This window comes from Alligator mississippiensis, chromosome 1, assembly GCF_030867095.1.
Source record: "Alligator mississippiensis isolate rAllMis1 chromosome 1, rAllMis1, whole genome shotgun sequence".
Lineage (NCBI taxonomy): Eukaryota > Metazoa > Chordata > Crocodylia > Alligatoridae > Alligator > Alligator mississippiensis.
In genome coordinates, this window is record NC_081824.1 from 102,242,125 (window position 1) to 102,263,591 (window position 21,467).

The 21,467-nt window shown below is 40.8% G+C and overlaps 1 protein-coding gene across 2 annotated transcripts in view; it reads left to right on the forward strand.

The window, feature by feature from the left end:
- DCBLD1 (discoidin, CUB and LCCL domain containing 1) overlaps positions 1–21,467 on the forward strand; it is a 57,581-nt gene that overhangs the window by 16,265 nt on the left and 19,849 nt on the right. Inside the window, exons 2-5 of one of the 2 annotated variants that reach the window (XM_006262521.4) lie at positions 5,962–6,174; positions 17,228–17,365; positions 18,121–18,172; positions 18,981–19,053. In XM_006262521.4, coding sequence (XP_006262583.2) covers positions 5,962–6,174; positions 17,228–17,365; positions 18,121–18,172; positions 18,981–19,053 — 476 coding nt within the window. Of the gene's footprint in view, positions 1–5,961; positions 6,175–7,281; positions 7,387–17,227; positions 17,366–18,120; positions 18,173–18,980; positions 19,054–21,467 lie in introns of those variants that run through there. The other variant, XM_019479638.2, reaches the window with a different exon arrangement.

The window sequence follows — 21,467 nt, forward strand, 5'->3', positions numbered from 1 at the left end:
GTGGAAAACCAGGGGTAATGGCTACAAACTCCTGGAAGACCATTTCAGGCTTAACACTAGGAAAAACTTCACATTTAGTGTGTCCAGACTGTGGGATAAGCTCCCTCCAGATGTGGTGCAATCGCCTACCCTGGAAATCTTCAAGAGGAGACTAGACAGTCCCCTTGCTGGGGTCACCTGACCCGAGTTGTCTTTCCTGCTTGGTGCAGGGGGCTGGACTCGATGATCTTGTGAGGTCCCTTCTGGCCTAATAATCTATGAAGGGTTCCGCTGACAGAAGCTCTGATGAATGCAATCCCAACTAGGTATATGTTCATATTGCTATACAAGTTATGACAAATTATATTTAGTGCTGGACTGAATCCAAATACATTTCTAGCTGATTTTTGAGTGTGAATGAAAAGAATTAAAGAAACAAGGAGAGGTGAGCTTAGATCGTGGGAAGATGTACTTTTGTGGCTTCTGTTTGGGGCTTCAGTAATCTGTGTCACTTGAATGCTTTAGGAGTAAAATCACTGTGGTTAAAGGAATGCCTTTACTAAAGTGATATTCCTTGCTTCTATGCTGTGTTACTCTCAAAGGGCTTAAACTAGAAGCCCATCATGTCTACTGCTTAAATAGAGCTCTTTGGGAGCAGTGTGCTAGTGACTACACAACTCAGGGTCTTAGACCACTAGTTTTCAACTTTTTTAGATTGAAGATACCCCTCCTTAGACTCAAGGCACCCTTTGGAAAATGCCAGCTCTTGGTTATCACTTGTTTTTGACTACAGAAAAATAATAGAGCAATTCTTCTGTTGGAAAGGCCTCAGAAAGACCACAACAGGTCAAAATGTTTTTAACACTCTGGACTCCCATTTGAAATCTCTGGGTTTATCTTGTGAACCATGTTTGCACATCTAGCAATGTTAACATTGTGCAGCAACCTTCAGCCTAGTTGGGAAGCACTGTCTTAGACACTGGTTTCAGGATTTAGTGACGCTGAAAGTTGGAGCCTCAGAGAAGAGGTCTGGTCCTAGGAATGTGTCATATGGCATCAGAGCTAGAACCAATACTCAGATTTTACCCACACCCAGTTGTCTTGGAAATTTTTGCTAAGGTAGATTTTTTTTCTAGCATGCTCACTTCTCATTCAGTTATCTAAGTACTTCCATCAGTGCCTTACTCAAGGTGCCTATATGTGCCTGTCATATGTCTCTTCTTTTCTTATCCTCTCTCTAAGAGGGAGGAATATATATAGTACAGTGTCATCTTTTGTTTTAGATTTATTTTTAAATATATACGCAGTTATGCAAATATACACTGCATTTAAACCAGAAGCTCATAATGATGGCCTTTGGCTCCTCAGAGAGATCCTTCCACAGGAACCTATGTAGCCCTGACTTTAAAGAGTTCCATCATGCCAGAAGACTGTAATTTATGACTACAATCATCATACCTGAGGGTTAGGTGATCTCTTATGTAGCATGAGCCCCAGCCAAGGAGCATCTTGAAGATAAGGACTAAGACCTTGAATTTCTTTTAAAAGTATTTGGGGAAGCCAGTTTGAAGGACAAGTTTGATGGGCTCCTAGTAACCTTTAATGAGGAAGGGAGGCAGTGCAGCAAACCTTACTAGCTGGAACTTCTGAAATGCTAGTAAGTGCCCGGGTATATGGTATTGCTGCAGTCCAACAAGGGGTGAATTAAGGCATCATCTGCAAGGACAGAACAGTCTGTCTGCCAAATGGAGATAACAAAAAGCATTATTTCAAGGATGCTGCTATGTGAAAGCTTGATGTTAGCAAAAAATGCTATAGATGACATTGACCAGTTGTGGATTAGGTACCTTCATCCAAAGGAGCCTGCCCCATGGTTGTGAATTCTGCAAAATGCCCATAGTATCACCTTCTTTCTCAGGTTTAGTTTCAGGCAGCTGTTCTCCATCCATGAAGTGATCTCATCCAAGCCATAGGCCAGCTGAATGGTAGTGGCATGCGTAAATGTGCAGAAGGATGGATAGAGCTATGTATCATCTGCACTTGAGTATATGTTGTCTGACTTGGTCACCCAGTGGTTGCATGTGGGTGGGAAATAACCTAAACCTTTTTATTTGGGGCTATTGTAATGAGGTGCATGACTCAGGGGCTGATGCCCAGATTTAGGGGTTTAGGGGATAATGATAGCCTACCTGCTTAAGAACACTGGGGCAGAGAACGTGAGAGCGTACATGCCACAGCTTGTGTTGCTTTGTATGTTATTTGCACCTGTACTGGTTTTGTTTCCTGTGATGAGAAGCTATCCGCATTTGTAGTAAAAGGACTGACTTTAATGAAGAAATTGGCTTCTGAGTCTGCCTAAGGGAGTGTGAACTAGCTACAGTTATGTTTTCAAGTTTTTTCCATAACTGAAGGTTAGACACTTTGATGATCCTGAGATTTGGACTTAGGTTTGGTTTCTTTTCTCCCTAATATTGCAACTCCAAAATGCATTTTCCAGCAATGTTCATTGTAGTGTTTTCTCCAATCAAACTATTTGAATAAATGCTGAAAGAGTAAAACTTGAAGAAGAAATCATGCCTGCAGGTTGTTATTTCACCCTGTCACAACTAGGCACAACTTTTTAATGATTAATTTAACCTTTTGTGGTAAAGTTACTTTTTTCATGTGTTTGCTGTCCTGATCTGATGGATCAGAGGTAGCAAAGAGAGACAGAAGTGCCAGCCTGACGTCTCATCTCAACCACTCTTCTCATCAGCTTCAGTATTTACATAATGTCTAAATCAGACTCAACTAGCAGGGGCCATAAAACGGCATTTACTCCTTCAGCTCAAAGGAGACTTTTTTTTTTGCTAATTTGTTATTGGGCAGGTGTCCAAAGCCTTAGACCATGGAGTTCTACCTGGGGACATGACCTCATATGATCTGGCTGAAAGGGGACCCTGGGGCCAGATCTATAATGTAATTTTTTTCTGAACTAGCTAAATCAGACAGGGTGTGATGAGGCCTGTTCTCTGGCATAGTTGTGCTGGCAGAAGCCATTAGTTAAGACAATGTTATACCAACAATGCTTTGTCAAACAAAGCACTTTTGTCAATACAGCTCATGTGGGTACAGAGGGAAGTGAAGAGGAGTGCCTTGCTGGTATGTTATGTTGGGACAGGTAGACCAGCAAGGCGTTTCAAGTATTCCTGGTCTAGTTCTCTTCATTGCTTTGCAATTTTACAACCAGCCAAGCCAGAATCTCCCCAGGCTCTGTTGGTTTTAGGCCCAAAGGTAAAAGTAGTAGCCACTGCCTTTCCGTGATTGTAGTGATTTTTTTTAAATGTTATTTATTTTACCCCATATAGGTCCCCAGGTAAGCTTTCTACCCCTTGGGGCCATACTGCTGTAACACAGGGCAACATGTGACCCTGGGCAGCCACAAGAGCTATTTAACAACGCCGTTGGGACTTCATCCATTTCTTGAGTTTTTCAATTTAAACTCCACAACATCAAAGTTGTTTGTTTGCATAACTTTTTAAAATTTAACTTCCTTCACTTTTCACACCCCCCCCCCCACTCTTGTTTTTGAAAGGGAGGCAGTCAGCTTAAACTCTGCTGACTAAGCCAATGGAAGTTTGACTTCATAGCTCTGGAACACATGCTCTGGTAGAGATGTACTGGGAATGTGCATTGCAGACCAAGATAATGCTAAACACATGTTCTACATGCACAGATATGAAGTCTATGTGATAATTATATATGAAGTGACAGCTTTATCCATAAATCTAATTAAAACTAAATTCTTCCAAATCTAGTGAAGACCATACCTTCCACTGAGGACTAGCAGCATATCAAAGTCCTGATTCTGCCAAAGGAATGGAGTGTCACTGAAATCAATTCTGAATTTTATCTTTGAAATTATAATGGACAATACTGGCATACCTTCCCACTAGTACATCAGTCTTTTAACATAAGTATTGTGTCATAGAGCATTATAAAGGATATTGTGTGAACACACATTTCCAAAATAGTTTTTTTGTTTGCCCTAAACTGATAGTGCAACTTCTGAGTGTTGACACACACTTTAGTGTAGCTGTTGCTATGAAGGGATTGCTATATTTATATTGCTAGGCAGAAATAGTTCCAGTAAAAGGCAACAACACACTCAGAAAGGTAAATTCAACAGAAATTTATCACTTGTCTGTTCCTGCCGAAGTAACTAGAGCCACTGTATCAGGAGGTTTTTATGTTGTTTTTCTTTCACAGTTGTGTAAAAAATGGACTGAACATTGATATTTGTTTTTAATAGTGGTGGGACCCTTAAGTCTATATTTTTGGTTTACTTCTATTGCTTTAACTTGTGACTGAACTAAATAGTAAGCAACATAGACCAACAACAATGATAAAGCTTTAAAATAAGTGCATCTACTCTGTGAAAAGTACATGAGAGATGCATGGAATGGTATTGTAATTATATAGTAATGCGAAAAGGTTTGACAGCCTGGAGCTTGTCTTGGCATAGCATGTCACTTTATCTGTTCCCAGCATGAAGCACTGCTTTATCAGCACTTCATTTTCAGTTGTTGTTTCATCTTTAAGTGTGAAATATGTTTTTTCCTAGTGGTTGTAGAAGGAGATTTTGCTGGCAGTTAAAATAATAGGAGCACAATGTCTTGATTGATGCGGCCTAAAGTAAAATGTTGGGTTATTAAAACGAACTTGTAAATTTCCAATTTCTCTGAATTGGTGTCTTCACATTGATAGCTGTAGTTTTTGTTATTACTAATAATGGACAAAAAATTCTGTAAAAGTTAAAAGTATACCTAAAAACCTAGACCCCACAAACACCCTTATGCTGCAAGCCCCTGCACACTTACTGACTCCTATAGTGCCACTGATTTTTCTCTCAAAAACTTAAAGGAAGGGGAATAGTCTTAGGCTTTTTGAAATACAAACTTCAAGTTATTGGTATGCTTCATATTAATTGTATTCTCCCATGACTTCCTTAAGTAACCTAGATTTCCTTATGCTGCCTGGGCTTCTGTTCTTTCCACCAATGCTTTGTGTTTTCCATTTTTCTCTTCAAGCTCCTCTGCCTTCTCTTGTTGCTATATCTTGTGCTGCACATGTGGGGTATGATCTTTAAGGGTATGGACAAACATGCACTTTAGTTGCTTTAAAGTGGGGAAGCTGCTGCTTAGAAGCATGTAGTAACTGTTATGCTGTTAGGAGTGCACAGTCGTGTAGTGGTAAAAGTGAGCTAAATCCCTTAACCTTGACCCAGAATGAAACAGTTAAGGTTGGAATAGTTTTCCTAGTATGGCTATGGACTCATGCAATTAACAGTTGCATTGTAACAGCTTGTATCAAGATACAGTTGTTTTGTCTGTCCCTGGTCTGCACCTTCCTGTACTGCCCTCTGCTCCATTCCTCTTCCGTGTGTGTGTGTGTGTGTGTGTGTGTGTGTGTGTGTGTGTGTGTGTGTGTGTGTGTGTGAAGTTTTTTAAAGAGAAGCAGCACAACAGTAGAATGAGTCTGATTACGATGACAGTAGATTGTTAAATTATCTTTATGTTTTCATGTGTGGTTCAGTATACCTCCCCCCAGACTATTATATTGTTTTTCATTGAAACATGCAACGATAATGGAGAGAAAAGTAGTTTTGGATAACTCATGCCTATTTGTGCTTACAGGATTTGGTCCCAAAGTAGAAAATTAGGTTAAATTCACCTGTTCATGACTCATTCACATTTGAAAGTGTAGCTTGTTAGATACCTTGGTATACAGCAACAGCATTTCTCTCACCTTTCTATTATTTTACAAGAAACTTGTGGATGTTTTATCAACTTTATATTTACAGAAGCTGAAGAGAAATAACATAAAATAAGATGGTATATTGTTGAAAATGGTGTGAACATACATGACAGTTGATAACCATGTAGTATGTGTTTTTCTTTCCCCTTCTTTCTTTTCCTCTGTCACTCCCTGCGCTTCAAAAAGGGGATGGATGTGGCCATATGGTGGTATATCAAGACAGCGGTACTCTGGCATCCAAGAACTATCCTGGGACTTACCCCAATTACACCGTTTGTGAAAAGAAAATTCAAGTGCCTCAGGGAAAACGACTGATCTTAAAAATTGGTGACTTGGACATTGAATCCCAGAACTGTGAATCTGACTACCTTGCCATCCTTAACTCTTCAAAATTGTACGGTATGTAATAAAACTTGGAAAGACAGTTTTGGTAGAAGGTACAGGTTTTAACTGATTGTGATCTGAGAAAGGTATGGAAAATACCTGTTTTCATTAGAGAAATTATTTCTTCCCTATTTTTCTGGCCTCAGCATGTCAAGTTACTCCTCACATCCTGTAAGAAATATGGTTGTTCTGTGCATACTGTAAACTGCGTAATCAGTGTGAACTTTCAACAAGTGCCAGTGCTTTCTCTAAGAGGTTTGACCTCAATTCTGTGGAATTTAACAACCATGAATGTCAAGCAGAAAATTTTACACATGAGACTGGATCGCTCATGAGTCCCTTACACCTATGTTTGTGCCATTCCTTTGCTTGGTGTGGCAGCAGTAGAGTAAAACACTTCCTTCCTTCACAAGACAGAATTGAAAAACCAGATTGAAAATGATCATCATTATAAATTGCTGGGCAGGTTGCAGTGAAACTTTTGTGTTGCAAAAGCAAGCCAGAAGTAAAGGGTGCATGCTGAGAGGACCTGCTAGTAGGAAAGAGCTGGAATAAGGATAGAACGTGGTCTGGAAACAATCTTACTTTTTATTTTGCTAACTCAAAAGCTGCTGTGTGCACACAGACCTTAAAGCAGAGATGATAAATGCTGAGCCAACTTGCAACTTACACAACAGACCTAGACAGGGGGTTAAGCTGAAGAGATACTTGCAATGTCAAGTTGTTCTGCATCCAATAGATACATTAAGACCATGCATTCAATAGGGCTAGAAGCCTCTGTGGGGAAAACCCTAGGCATTCCCCAACTTGGCCAAACCACATTAATGTTAAAACTTTCCCCCTGCTGATATTGTAGGCGGTAAATTACTTTTCATGACAGTATGACCACTTACAAAAGTCATTACTTTATATTCAGGTAATGGGGTATGTAAACAAAATGAGCAGATAATATTATGTGCATAAAGTCATGAATTATAATAAAACTTTAAGTTTAACAAGGGCTGTTTGTTGCAAAGTACTCTGTAGCCCTCCAGTCAACTGTGAAAGCTGAAACTGAATCTGCAGTATTGGAAATCATTGATAGATTGGGGGAGGAGGAAGAGCTCCATAGAGGATTTTCTGGTTTTCAAGATGACCCTCACCGTCGTGCTTGTCTCAGTGAAGTGTATGAATCTTTGAAGCTCAAGATATCTTCATAGTAAAGGATGATGATTGCCTTTCATTCATGTGTGTGGTAAACCTATAATTCATATAGTGCGGTAGGATTAAGTGAGTTATTAGGGTCCTTCTCACAAATGGAGATAAAGGTATTATTGCCCTTCATGTGTGAGTTAGACTATGATATAAAGTCTTTACTAAATGTGAGCAATGATATCTTCATGTGTAATCTCATGAAATTTTTTTTACTGTGCATGTGTGTAGGTGTGTGCATGTTGTAATGAGGGACAACCCCCTGCATATTCAAATGTAATTGTTCTGTTTCAAATGCACATTTTTGAGCCATTGCCTGCAAATTGCCTAGAAACAATATACATCTAGCATTTTTTATTATTTTATTATTGAATAATTTTCTTGGTATCATCCTGACTTTTATAATGTAACAATTTTAATGAGAAATTGGGGGGTGGGAGTGGGGGAACAGACTAATATAATCCATATATTTGTGTTCCAGGTAGAGAATTAAGTTTATATGTTAGATTTATTCTTTGGTTGGTGTTTTCCTAAACATCAGTCTAAAGACATCTTCAGAAGACTTCAGTTCTACAGAGTTTCACAGCCCACAGATATATATAAAAAAAGTTGAACACTGTGTAAATACCATGTAATTATTGTTTTTCCTAAATATTCCACACCCTTTTCAGTCCTGCTTGGTAATGTTTGATGCATATCAGCTATAATTACTGACATACTTTGCTTTTTCAGTAACCAGCTGCACAGTTAGCCGATTTCACTCCTATATCTGATTAAGCACCTATTCTAGCCCAGATGGATACATTGTTATTTTAGTGACTTTTGAAGACAACATGTTTTGGTGCATGCAGTTCATGGTAGTCTTGGGTTTTATATAAATATGTTTTTTTTTCCATTTGCACTTTTAAAGATCCAGAGAAATCAGGACAGTTAGGTCTATTTAAAAATTTAGTTCCAACTTTTTAACAGTGTAAGGTGTAATTTTCTCTGTGTATTTAGTTAAGTCAGTGCAACTCTTATCTCTGAACACTTGTGTGTGTGTGTGTGCATGTGTATGTATATGTGTGTGTGTGTGTATGTGTGTGTGTATATATATATATATATATATATATATATAATATTATAAAAGCCTTAATCTATCTGACTGTCTGTCTGTCTGTAATGCTTTATTTGCACTCTGATTAGCTGATTATAATTTCGGGGGTCTGGCTGATTATTGGCTGAATGAAACAACCAATCAGCTGGCCTTGCCCCCCCTACCCTGCTCCCTGTAGGCAGGAGTGATGGAGTGGAGGGAGCTGGCCTTGCCCCTGCCCCCCTTGCTCCTTGGAGGTGGCAGCAGCAGCATGAGGGGAGAGCGGGGTCAGGACACCGTGGGAGCGTGGTGAGGCCACCAGCACTGACCTTGGTCCACCCCTCCCCACTTCCATCATTTCCGCCTGCAGGGCTGACATGGGCGTGCTGTAGTGGTGGGGGGTGGAAGAGTGGGCTGGGGCAGACACGGCAGTGGTGGGGGGGAGGGGAGGACCAGGCCCAATGGGGGGGGCGAAGCTGGCCCACTGCAGTGGTGGGGGGTGGGGGAACAGCAGGCCTGGCCCAATGTGGCTGCGGCAGGGGGAGGGGAGGGGAAGGAAAGGGAGGGGAGGGGCAGGCCTTCTCCCCCCGCCTTGGGTCCAGGCCCACTCCTCCCCCACCAGCCTCCCCCACGTCGGCCTCAAGTGCATAAAATAATTAGATGTCTGAAAGCCATGTAAGTACCTCTTAGACACCTCAGAGGTAGAATAGGATCCGGGACAAAGTTTGAAACTTAGTTCCCTATTCTGGATAGCAAAGCTAGTTCTTATTATTCTGTACATCATAAAAAAAAGAAAACAAGACTCACAGAATTGTTCTCTGGTACTACTATGACTATTATCACTACAAGTATAGCACATGGATGCTGCAGATGTTGGAAGAGTGAGTGAGTGAGTGTATCTGTAAAAATACTGTAGAGAATTAGTAAGAACCAGAATGTGTTACAAAGCATACGTCGAGTTTTTAGGTGGAAATACCATTAGCATAACTCTAATTTTCATCTGGCGGAGATGGTTGCTTTAGATATGCACCCTGGTACATAACCCTTATAAGTAAACTGTAACTCACTCTCCATAATTTAACCTTTTATTGCAACTAATGAAATAAAACAGCGAGCATCTCACTTTATTTTTGAACTACTGATATTCCATCCCCTAATGGGAAGCTACCATTCGATACAAATGAGTGGATCTGAGAATTTACATTACCAGATTGAGTTCTACCCTTTAGTAAGACCAGCTCTACAATATAAATGATAAATGTTAAATAAGAATAATATTTGAACATATACCTTTCCACAGATTTTTGTACACCAACTTAAAGCACTTTGGTTTCAATGAGTCTTTTCTATAAGAGTGCATAGAATTTTCAAATTACTATGATAGACTGTTAAACTTTGCTTTCAGACCCATTAAGAAACTAACACTTTAATGCTTTTTATTCTCACTACTTCTTCTCACTACTTCTGTACAATTTTAATTTTGCTGCACTAGAAATTACTCCAGTTAGACTTTTACAATCTTATTTTAAAATAAGCTGAATGGTAAAAGAAACAAAGTAAAACAAACTGCTGATACTGGACCCTTACAGTAGGACTCTGTGAAGCTTTGGGTGCTGATTTGATTCGGGGGAGATCCAGGTCAATTTGGTGGCTGAATCTCTGAATCCGAATTGTATTGGGAGACCAATAAAAAGCTCCAAATCGATTCAAAGCTCTCCAAATTGATTCAGAAAAGATTTGGAGAGATTTGGAGATTCAGGCAGTCCCCACTCGCCACAGCATGGAACTAGACCTAGGCTCCATGCCAGTAAGTAGGGAGCAGAGGGAGGGGTCTGGAGGAGGGGGGAAGGGACCATGGGGGGACCCCTGCCAGGCCCCAGCCCCCCTGAGTGCCCTCTGACCCCCACCCGCTCTCCCAGCCTTGTCAATGGCTACTCTGCCTGGCCCCAGCATTCCAGCTCTTTAATAAAATAAATAAAAGTCCCACTCTCACTGGCTCTTGCCAGGCCGGGGGGGAGAAGCAGTCCCCACTGCCCCACGCTGCATGGGGGGCTCTGCCATGATCCCCCATCTGCTCTCCCAGCCCCATCAATGGCTGGCTGCCCCTCCTGGCCCCAGCATCCATGAACTTAAAAGCCCCACGCTCGCCAGATGCTGCAGCGGCCGTGGGGTGCAGCAGGGATCACCCCGCACCCCCGGCCTGGCAGGAGCTGGTGAGTGCAGGGCCTTTGTTTTTTTTAAGAGCTGGGACACTGGAGCCAGGCGGGGCAGCCAACGATGGGCTGGGAGAGCAGGCAGGGGATAGGTTCCATTTGATTTGGAGATTCGGTTGACTCGGCAGCAGCCGAATTTCCGAATCAGATTTGGCCAAATTGATTCAGGACAGTGATTTGAATCACCGAATCGAATCGCTGTCCTCCAAATCGGCCAAATCCAAATCGAATACTAGCTGCTTTTCATAGGCCTACCTTACAAGGAATACAGAGAGCTCCCTGGCTCATTACTCTGCAAAGATACTCATGGTGTTCATTAAATTAAAGCCCCAACCAAACTTTGCCTTTAATGTAATAGGTGGGGCTCAGAGTTAGGTTTTAATATGTGTATTAATCCTCAGAGGACAAAAGCTTTCAGTTTTGGTGAAACTAACTTACCTTTGTCAGCTGTTCATTTAACTATTAACATAGCTGTAGCAACTCTGTTTGCTGAAGAAACAAGACCGTAATATACATTTCTTTTAAGATGCGTTGAAATCAGAAGTAATATTTAAGAACAAAGGGAATAAAAAATAAGAAGATTAAGGTCTGCTCCTGCAGGGATCTGTTATTTTCCCTTGGACTCTGCATGTGCCCTTGTGAGCCATATTGCAGGTGGTCCTGGCCCCTGGTGAAGAACAGTGTGGCTTTTCACAATAGCTGCTGACTTACGCAGTAGTTAGGTGCTGATGTAAAAACCAAAAGCAACCCCAGGGTTCCTTAATATAGTTTCTCAAGCAGATAGCAGTGATCACTACACTGACTTGCTTGCACAAATTATACTTTGTAAGAAACTTTTGGAAAGTCACCCTGGGTGGAGGAAGAGGAGAAAGTGTGGGGGAGCAGCACAGAGTCCTGGGTTCTAGTCTTCTCTGTCAAGATTACTTTTGTTTTTAATCAAATGAGCATTTTACATCAAAATGCATGAACAGTCTGGGGAGCAAAGTCCAAAGCACTGGATAGCCCCTTTCTAGCTGACTGCCCTAATGACCAGGCTGCAGAGGCTCTGCCTTGTTGTTCTGGCTCCCTGAACCTTTCATTTTTAAAGGTACCCCCAGCCAGCCTAGCTGGTAGCCTGGTGTCTAGAGTATGCTTTAAGAAGTGGGAGATGTAGGATTGAGGCCCCCCAGAGTAAGGATAATGTAGGACCCAGGATTCCCATCTCCTGGACCAGCACCTAAATTGTTAGGCTACATGGGAAAGGGCAGGGTAGAGCAGTGCCACCACCAGCTTCTTCAATTGCATTTTTAAAATGAAAGTGGTCATGGCTGCTGTGTACTGCACTGAACTCAGTGCTGTTGGTATGTATTTGTCATGTTCTGAGCATGCATCCTAATCAGGCTTCTCTGGGGGATTGGGACCTAATTTCTGCATGACACTTGAGCTTAAGCAGGAGCTAGTCACGTAACTGCTCAGACCTGCTCAAGGGGCTGAACTGCAGGTGCCTAAGGAACTTTCAGACCAAAAAGGGACGTATATAGCCAGTTTAGGCACCCCTGGGCAGCTACTGAGCTAAGGTTTTATTGGTCAGAGTTTTGGACTTGGGCACACTTTATGTGGCTAAGTCTTGTCTTAGTCTTTTGGATTCCATGTATATTCTACCCCTTTTCCCCCAACAGGATTGTCCACTTCTCTCTCTTGCACCATTGCCAGTTTCCTAGTATTTTTTTTTTTCTAATTTTGGGAAATCCTTCTAAGTCCTGCTTCAGAGAGGTAGACTGAAGACTAGCAAGTGTCTTCTAGTTCAGTCTCCTGTCTTTGAGGTCAATAGGAGTAGCCTTTGGTGGGTAGATATTGTATTTCTTGTATGACTGCTAGTGGTTTGGATAGTTAATGCTATATTTGATATCATGAAGCTGACTGCAGGAAAAATCAGTGAAAATATTTTTTGTTCCCCATGCCCTTGTCAGACCAAGTGAGCATTTTCTGATATGTGAGAACCTCTGATAACTGCAACGACTGTTTTAGTAGAACTAGATTTTTTTAAATCTCTCTTAAAAGGTTCTCATACCTCTCATGTTTCAAGGGGATTCACCCAGCTAGGTTTTTTTTAATTATTATTGTATGCTGAATTAAATGTTATGCTTAGAAGAAGGGTGTGACCAGAGGTTTTCGCTCCCCCCCCCAATCCCTCCTTTTACAGGAAACTTGCTGTGATTGCAGTATTGTTCTGGTATTTCAGGTAATCTCATAAATTGTCCAGACAAGTTCTCATTGAAGATACAATTGAGCAGTTTCTATATACGGTTGATACAGAGAAAGTCATGAACATCTGAGTTGAACTGTGCAGTTACATTCTTTCCCTATAGTTTTACCCTAGGAAAATAATATTATAAGTATGGCCCAGTAGGGGCTGTGCTTCCATGTGCTGTGTTCCAGGGAGGGCATAGAGTGTCTGACAGTAACGAGGAGGCAGTGACTCTGGGGAGTGGGAGGGAAGAGGCAGAGATTGTGGGAATAGGGGTGTAGGTGGCAGGGGAGGCAGGAAAGCTGCAGGGGAAAGAAGTAGGAGGCACAGGGCAAGGGGGTAGGGGGATGAATTTCCCTGCAGGGGGGATGAATTCAACCCTCGGATAATTAGACTCTGTACCTGGAAAATGATAACAAACTTACACATTTTCCATATATAGAATCAAATGATTGGGAGGGTGATCTTAAATTCAGGGTTGTCTTGGTTGTAAGTAAACATAAAGAATTTTACCTATCGCTCTTGCACTGGTTTACCTTTGATTAAGAAGGAGTACAGGGATCATAAAGGTTAGGCATGCAGGTAGCCAGCTTCTTTGATCATCAAAGTTTCAGCATGTGAAATTTTGGTGTGGAGCCTAACCTTAAAAAAAGTTTACGCTGTATCCACAGGCATTTTGATTTCAGCCTTCTGATTTAAGAACATTAGAATAAATTTAGAAAATTGAGAAAAGTACAGAATCTTGTGCCTAGCAATTACCATCCCAGATTTTTTGCGGTTGTTAATCCAAGATATATTAATTCTGTTGGAGGTGCAAGAAGCCACCCAGCAAAGACTTTGGCAAAAAAGGGTAACTGCTGTTGCTTTTAATAAACAATATTGTCAGGCAAGTATTGGATAACTCCAAATTCCATAATAAATGTTGAATAGGGAAAAAGAAGGCACCCTATAATTCCCTACATAAAGAACACCTCCCAGCCAAAATATTACATAACCACAATACACGTGTGAGAATTTACAAAATTCAAGGCTTTTGATGTAACCACTAATACCTGAAGTTAAGACAGAATTCAAATGTTATAAAACTTGGTGAAAGTTTAAGACCATTTAGCATTATGAGATCAGTTCAGTTATTCAGGGGGGCTGTGCTCAGACTGTTTGCAGAGATTCAGCAGCTTGCAAAAGATGTTTAAGTTCTGCAGTACCAATATCTACAGCCAAGAAAATGTAACTAGTTTTTGTAGCAGTTGGACACCGCCCTAAGTTTACAGTTCATGGGTTGGAACCAGTTTTATAAGCAAGTCAATTTGTTATTAAGCTGTAAGTTTAATGACAAGAGTATTTCTGTAACTATTTCTTGTATCAGTTTGGAAATAAACATTAAAATGATGTATGTAATAATTTTCAGAGTGCTGACTTCTTCTGATTCCCTCCTCTCCAAGTCTCTTATCAGTTTAATGATGCAAATTATGCCCCATCCTTTTTTGTTTGGAGGGGTATGGAGGTGGGCGGTGTTAGGGAAAGAGTATTTGTGGGAAAATGTGTGGAGACAAGTATTGGGGCACAGAAAGAATTGAAACCTTCTCAGGTAATTACCATCTTTACCCATATCCAAGATGACTTTAAATATAAAGTAACCCCCCAATAATTAGATTCTGTATATAGAAAATTATAAACTTGTTATTACTTCCCATGTGTAGAATCTAATTATTGGAGGGTCATCTTAAATTTGTCCCCCACCACCACCTCTGCAGTGAGGAAAACAGTAGCAAGGGAGCAGGGAGCTGGGGGAAGGTGGCCTCCATTACTTATCTCCCCATTAGCCTGCTCCCACCCCACACCACAGGACCTTTGCCCTGTGACTTGCTCCCCACAGCTCCTGTGCCCTTGCAGCCCCTGTCCCTTCTCAGCTCCCCACAGCTTATGACTCCTTCCTGCTCGTGCCCCTGTTGCATACTGTCAGGTGTGGCTCTGGCTCCATGCCCTTCCGGGCATGGAAGATGCACAAGTTTTAGTCTCTGCCCGGCCATGCAGCAATGGCAGCTCTGGCCCTGGTGCTGCTGTGTGGCTGGGCACAGGCCAGAGCTTGTATCTGCTCCGTGCCTGGGAGGGAACAGAGCTAGAGCTGTGCCTGATGGTAAGTAGGTGGGGGAAGAGGGCAGGCAGCTGCTGCTGCTCTGACTCTAGCCCTGTCCCATGCGCCAGCCCACCGCCCTCCCCCCCTCCAACCTTGTACTCGGCTTTCCCCCCCATGTTGAATAGGGAAAAATACCATTTTGTTTCCTCTTCACACTGTCTCTCAACAAATATTTAGGCTAGCATTTTCTCTTTCTTCCCGACAAGCTGACATCAGTGACCATTTCAAGGATCAGCTTTATATTCTGGTATGAGAACATGTAAGATGCTATCTTTTTCTGATTGAATTTCTTTTCCCAAGTAACTTGCTTAACCCTTTCTTAGAAATTGTTTGCAGTCACACAGTGAGTCATTTTTCCACACAGGAATACTCATGGGAAATGTCATAATTGCTTCTTTCTTTCCTGTTACTGTTGTTTATACCTGGTTTTAATGTTTAAACTTAGAGCAAATCCTATCCATTCCTGAATACCTCCTGTCTGCCCTGATCACGCCAGTTTACACAGGGCTGGTGCTAGAATGTTGTTGAGTCAGTAAGAAATCCCCCATGTTTGTTTGAGGTTTTACATGAATCAACCCATTCAGTACTGCACATAAAACTAGATGGAAGGGATCTTTGGGGTACTTGAAGAAAAGTATAGGTCACCAGACTTGCATTGTGGCTATGCCGTTATGGATCCCAAAGTCAATCCTTTGTGGCTATAATGTGGAGGCCACCTGTGAGATCTTTGGGATATATCCAAGTGGTAGACTTATATCCCTAACAACTATTTATGTGTCCAAAGCTTATGACACAGGGAACAACACTTGAAATTCATTTTATTAAAGATATGTATAGCCCTGAGATGAATCTTTCCTTTTCCTTAATTTCCAAATCAGAGCACAGCTGTGTAGGCAACAAAGTCCTGGCTTATATACTAGTTATTTTTTTTTCATCAGTTTTTCTTTCCCTGATTTAATTAATCTCCCATATAACCAAAAGTGACGATCCTGAAATGTCCTTGTTCAGTTAAGTAGTGACTCCCTTCTGGCTCCTTACACAAATTGATTTGGTGAACACAAAAATTCAGTCTAAGCCTCCTCTATGGCTCTAAGGTGCTGAGAGAATTCTTAGGGCTCCCAGCAAGGGTATAGAGAATTTAGTTTCCTACAGGCCAAAGAGGTGGAGACCCCTGGTTTCAATGTATTTGGCTATATGAACTGTCTGCAGGACCAGTGTTTTTCTTTCTTCTGTTTTTTTTTCTCCCTTCCCCTCTGAAAGGAAGTCTCTGCCAAACTATGTTCATCTTCCTGCTACTATTTATTGCAAAAAATACTATTTGTTACTATTTATTACAAAAAGTACATGAAAAGTAATAGAAGCCTAAACTAACTCCTATATTAGTGGGCAGTCTATGGTTTAGGGAAGGCCATGCACAAGCTGTATTTTCTGGTTTGAGTTTCAGTGGGAAAGAGCAAGGGTTGTACCCCCGTCAGAGAAAGGGGAGGATCCTGAAAAAGCAGTGGTTGTCAGAAATCCCAGATTATGCCTAAAAATAGTGCCCCAGCTAATGTCCCAGGATATGGCAGAAGGAAGCCACAAAACTTGTTTCAGTGCCACCTTTTTATTTTAAGTTTTAAAGAAAACCTTAATATCAAGATGTACTTAACATCTAGAAACCACATTTTAAGACTTAAGAGGAAAAATAATTCAGTGAATGGTAGCAAAATTTATGTTTTCTGAATATCTGATAGTGAAAGTTGCTTGGGTATGTTTCCTTGCATCAGTCATGCTATACTTTCCTTTAAATTCCTGCATGCGTTTTGTGATCTTATCCTGTAACAGTTACTGCTAAAGTGACCTGTGTATATCTTGAAGGGTTATTTTGCAGACTGCCTTGGATTGCCTTTGAATATTCCACTCCGCTCTAATGGATGTTTAGGAATGTTATACTTCAAAAGCCAAAGAGCACCAATCATCCACTTGAGGCTAAAATGATGAGAAATGTTAATGCCAAAATTTTTACTCTGCTTAGAGAATGGCAGGAATCCAATCATTTGCCATGGCAACTGCAGACTTCATACTCACAAAGGGCAGAATCCAAAAAACTGCAGTCATCATCTGTAATTGTACTAAAGGGAGGATGAATATATTGTGAAACTCCTTGGTTTATCACAAAACTGTCTATGCCCTATTTTATTAAAGTCATTTGAAGCTTTTGACATTTTTATTTGTTTTGTATGTAGGCCGATACTGTGGTAACATGATGCCTGTACCCAAAGAAATCACCTTGGATATTAATGAAGCAACTATTCACTTCAGGAGTGGGTCCCATGTATCAGGACGGGGCTTTCTGTTGTCCTACGCTAGTACCGATCATCCAGGTATAGTAGAGCTCACAAAACAAATTTTCTTACGTTACAGATGAAGATAGTGGAGGCAGCCAAGGGCCTCTAGGACCTACAGTATTAAATTTTATTATTTATTATTACAGAAAAGAAAACAGAAGGACAGAGGTGAATAAATAGATTGTAATGTCTAATTGCTGCTAAATAGATTGTAATGTCAAAACCCTAATATTTGTGTCTCTGCTATTACCAAGGAGTTTATCTTCATGAACTGTAACATTTTCTATTGCAGCGTATAGAGGGGACAATTATAATGGCATTGTGCACATGCCTAGTAGCTTCTGAAGTCAGACATAAATGATCTACAGAAAAAAAAATGTTTTCCTTGCTGTCCCACTAAATGAGGTCTTAACTCAAATATGTACCATTATGTCAAATATTTACCACCACACTCTCAACTGGCTTTACCTGTGGTATGATAGGTTAGTGTCATGGAAAACTTAAAAACCTCTGAGACCTTGAGGGCCTCCAGCCTCCATGATGGGGGTGACTGGTTGATGAAAATTAACAGTCTGACATAGTGGTGGTCTTGCTGTGAACGTTCCTTTTAATAGAGATGCAAAACTGGTTTTTTTGGGGGGGGGAGAAAAGTATGAGAAAATCGTGCTTGCTTTCTGTCTCTAATCAAAAGGTAAACAGTCAAGATGCATATGTGTAAACAGTATCTTGAGAGGCTTCCTTCATTCTTGTGCTCTTCAGTCAGGATTGCCTCTTCTTTGTACTTTTCACAGATCTCATCACCTGTTTGGAGAGAGCAAACCATTACCCAAAGAATGAGTACAGGTAAATGTAGGCCTAGTGCTATCCAGTTGGGCTTACCAGGCTGTCTTTTGTTTAACTGACTTATTTGTTGCCTCTGGATAAAGTAACTTGTTTGCAGCTCATAACATGCTTAAAATTCTGATATCGATGACAGGAATGTATTCTCCAGTAAAGCAGTTGCCTTTTTAGTTGTAATACTATAATTATTGGAGCGGCAACAAACTTACCTTCCCAAGATAGATATTCTGGAACAAGCAAGGGGATACAGTAACAGAACTCTTGGTTTTTGGTATAATTGATCAGTGGCATGGTACATTTTAAAAAGACGCTGACCTTTGTGCTACTGAGTGCCCTTAAACTTCTGCAGTGCCAGTGGGAGTTGGCAATATGATCCATCTTGCAAAACCATACCCAACAGTTATAAATATAATCTGTGATGACCAGTTAAAATAGTTCTTAGGTTAGTTCCTTAGCAACCCTTGTAGTAGGTTGCGAAAGTAATAGTGTGTAAGCTAGTTGTTGCTGTGTGCATGGCCAACATAGTATTCAGGTTGCTTATCTGCAAAGCTTGTGTAATAGTATTTCTAGAACAAGCAGCATTAAACAAAAAGAACATAAATGTTTGCTACTGGGGCTGTTGGTGTGTGCTGTTACATGAAGTACACTAATGAACCTGAACTTGAGAACAAATTAACCTTTTATAAGCATGCTAATTTATGCTCAGCTAGAACATGCTTCTAAAAATATTTTTTAGTCTGTGGGCATATTTTATGTGCAAATCATATTGCAGACCATATTTTAAACAAACTTCTGTTATTTTTTCCTACAGCAAATATTGTCCCGCTGGTTGCAAAGACATAGCAGGTGATATTTCGGGAAATGTAGTGGAAGGATACAGAGATGTAAGTATGAAAGATAAAAGAGAAACTTTGGAAAGATGGAGTGTAAAAGCAATTCCACGGTTTCTTAAAACAACTTAAATATAATACAGAACTTTTAACATTTTGCTATCTGGTTTGTTTTGTTGCTTTTTTCTCAGCTGCATTAAAAATCTGAGTGGGTATTGGCACCTGTACTGCTTTATATTTCCAACCAGGCCAGCCAGGTGTTTATGAGCAAGATGCATATAATCATTCAAACATCTGTGTATTGAATAATAACTTCTGGCTTCTAACAACTGTGGTTTATTTTTCCTTTCTAAGTATTGCTGGATGATGTACTAAACTGTTCCTATAAGCTCAACTTTTTCCCTTCTAGAATTGTTGTGTACCTTATTTCCCAATTTAGACTGGTGCCTGCAGAGTCCCATATTTGTGTATCAAAGCTCTTTCCCTTTCCCCCTGTTCATTCCTTCTAGGGGAAAAAGTAAAATTTTGCTTTTCTGAAGAAACATTGACTGTAATGTCACAGAGGTTCTTTTAAGATCAATTATATATATATGGCACATTTCCTAACCCTGTGCCACTCTTGACTACTTTCTTGAATCAGTTAACTTACATCATCATATTGACTTTAGGGGAGTTTGATCAGTTCAGTTCAGTATGATGGAAAGAGTGATTAGATTTAGCTATATATTGTGCCATACCCTGTCCTGCCTTCCAGCTGCCGCATGTTACTGGAACCTTCTCCATGTGAAATCTTTCTAATCCCTCCATTTTATATCCAGATAAGCCTGAACATAATACATAGTATCACTTCTCTTCACAAATGTATCAATAATTGAGTTTTTGAAAAGGCAGTATATGTGTAAGCTACTCAGCAATTGTTCAAGCATTGCTCTATACTGTAAAATTGAAATGACATTGACTGATGAAATTACATGAACAACAACAACAAAGTTGCAGTGAAGCCCATGAAAAAGGTCCCACACCTGGCGATGAGAAACTAAAAGTAGCCAACAGCATGATCTCACTCATATCTTGCCTGTGCTAGGGTTTTGTTCCTAATGCTGCTAGTAATGGTTGAGGTCTTCAGATGTTAATAACATTGGGAGTTCTTGTGCAAGTGGGTTGCTGGCATGAAGTACAGTACCCATTAATTCTGGTATAACTGACATGGTACTTGAATTGTCAGTGGCAGCCAGTGTATAACAGGGCTCCCAGTATTGTTAACAATGATGGACTTGAACTGCTGGATGTCCCTGTTGTAGACATTGTCCAGAGTAAGAAACTGAGACACAAATAATATGAATGTCTAAATTCAGTGAAAACAAATCCACGCAGTACTTTTGATTGTTCCTCCCCCCAATTATAGCAGTTAAATTAACTTTTCTTTTTTCCTTCTGTGGGAGGAGTAGAGCATTAATTCTTACTGTTCATTCATGTTGTTTCTGTCATAGCAACAGAATGTTGGTATCAAGGGTGTTAAGCAAATTGCAGAGTACAAGTAACCTGCTGTTACTTGTTGCACTGAGCACACTTCCTACATTGGTCCTACGGAGGGAGAAACCAAGGGCACTTTTACACATGCTCCGGGGGTGGGAGATGGCACCTTAATTAGGGTGGCTGCAAGAGCCACCCTAATTAAAGCACTGCAGTGTCTTACGTATCAACGTCCCCACACTTCAAAATGGTGGCGGGGGTACGAACTAAAACTCATTCAACAAGCTTTAGTTCAAGAGCCCCTGCTGCCATTTTGGAGCAGGAGGATGCTGATACACAGGACAGGAAAGCTGGCTGGAATGCAGCAATTACCACTCAATTGAGTCTGCCTCAGTGCACTGTAATTGCAGTGCTTCAGAGCAGCCTCCACACTTGTGTACAGGCACCCCAAGGGACATGGGGCAGACCCCAATTGGGTACAATGATGCAGTTGCACTCCCCTTTGATTCCTGCTCCACCCAAGCTTTAAAACCAATGGCCTGGGAGGGGCAGCCACATTTCTGTTTAGGCAGTGCTGACAAAGTTGATTGACTTCATAGCTCATTGCCATCGCCCGGATTCTTGCTAATCTCTCTCCATTCCACATGTGTTAATAACCCTCTATCCTTTTTATGGTCTTGATGTTCTACTCTTCAACTTGCCCTTTCTTTTGCAATTTTTCTGTCTGTTAGCCGTTCCTGGTAGTCTCTCTTGTATTTCATAGCCCTAAAGATTCTTTTTAGTTCTAACTAAAAACCTTTACTCAGGTGTGGTAATACTAACCCAAGAGTAGAAATGACTGACAGAGAAGTATTGGAGTCACTGTCAAGATGCTCAGGGATGCTGAATTTTGTTTTATATATCTAAATGACAACTGTACAGTTAACTATAAAATCTTTTATACTATTTTTTGCCTTGTTTGTTATGTTTTTTTTAAATGTTATATATCATGTGGC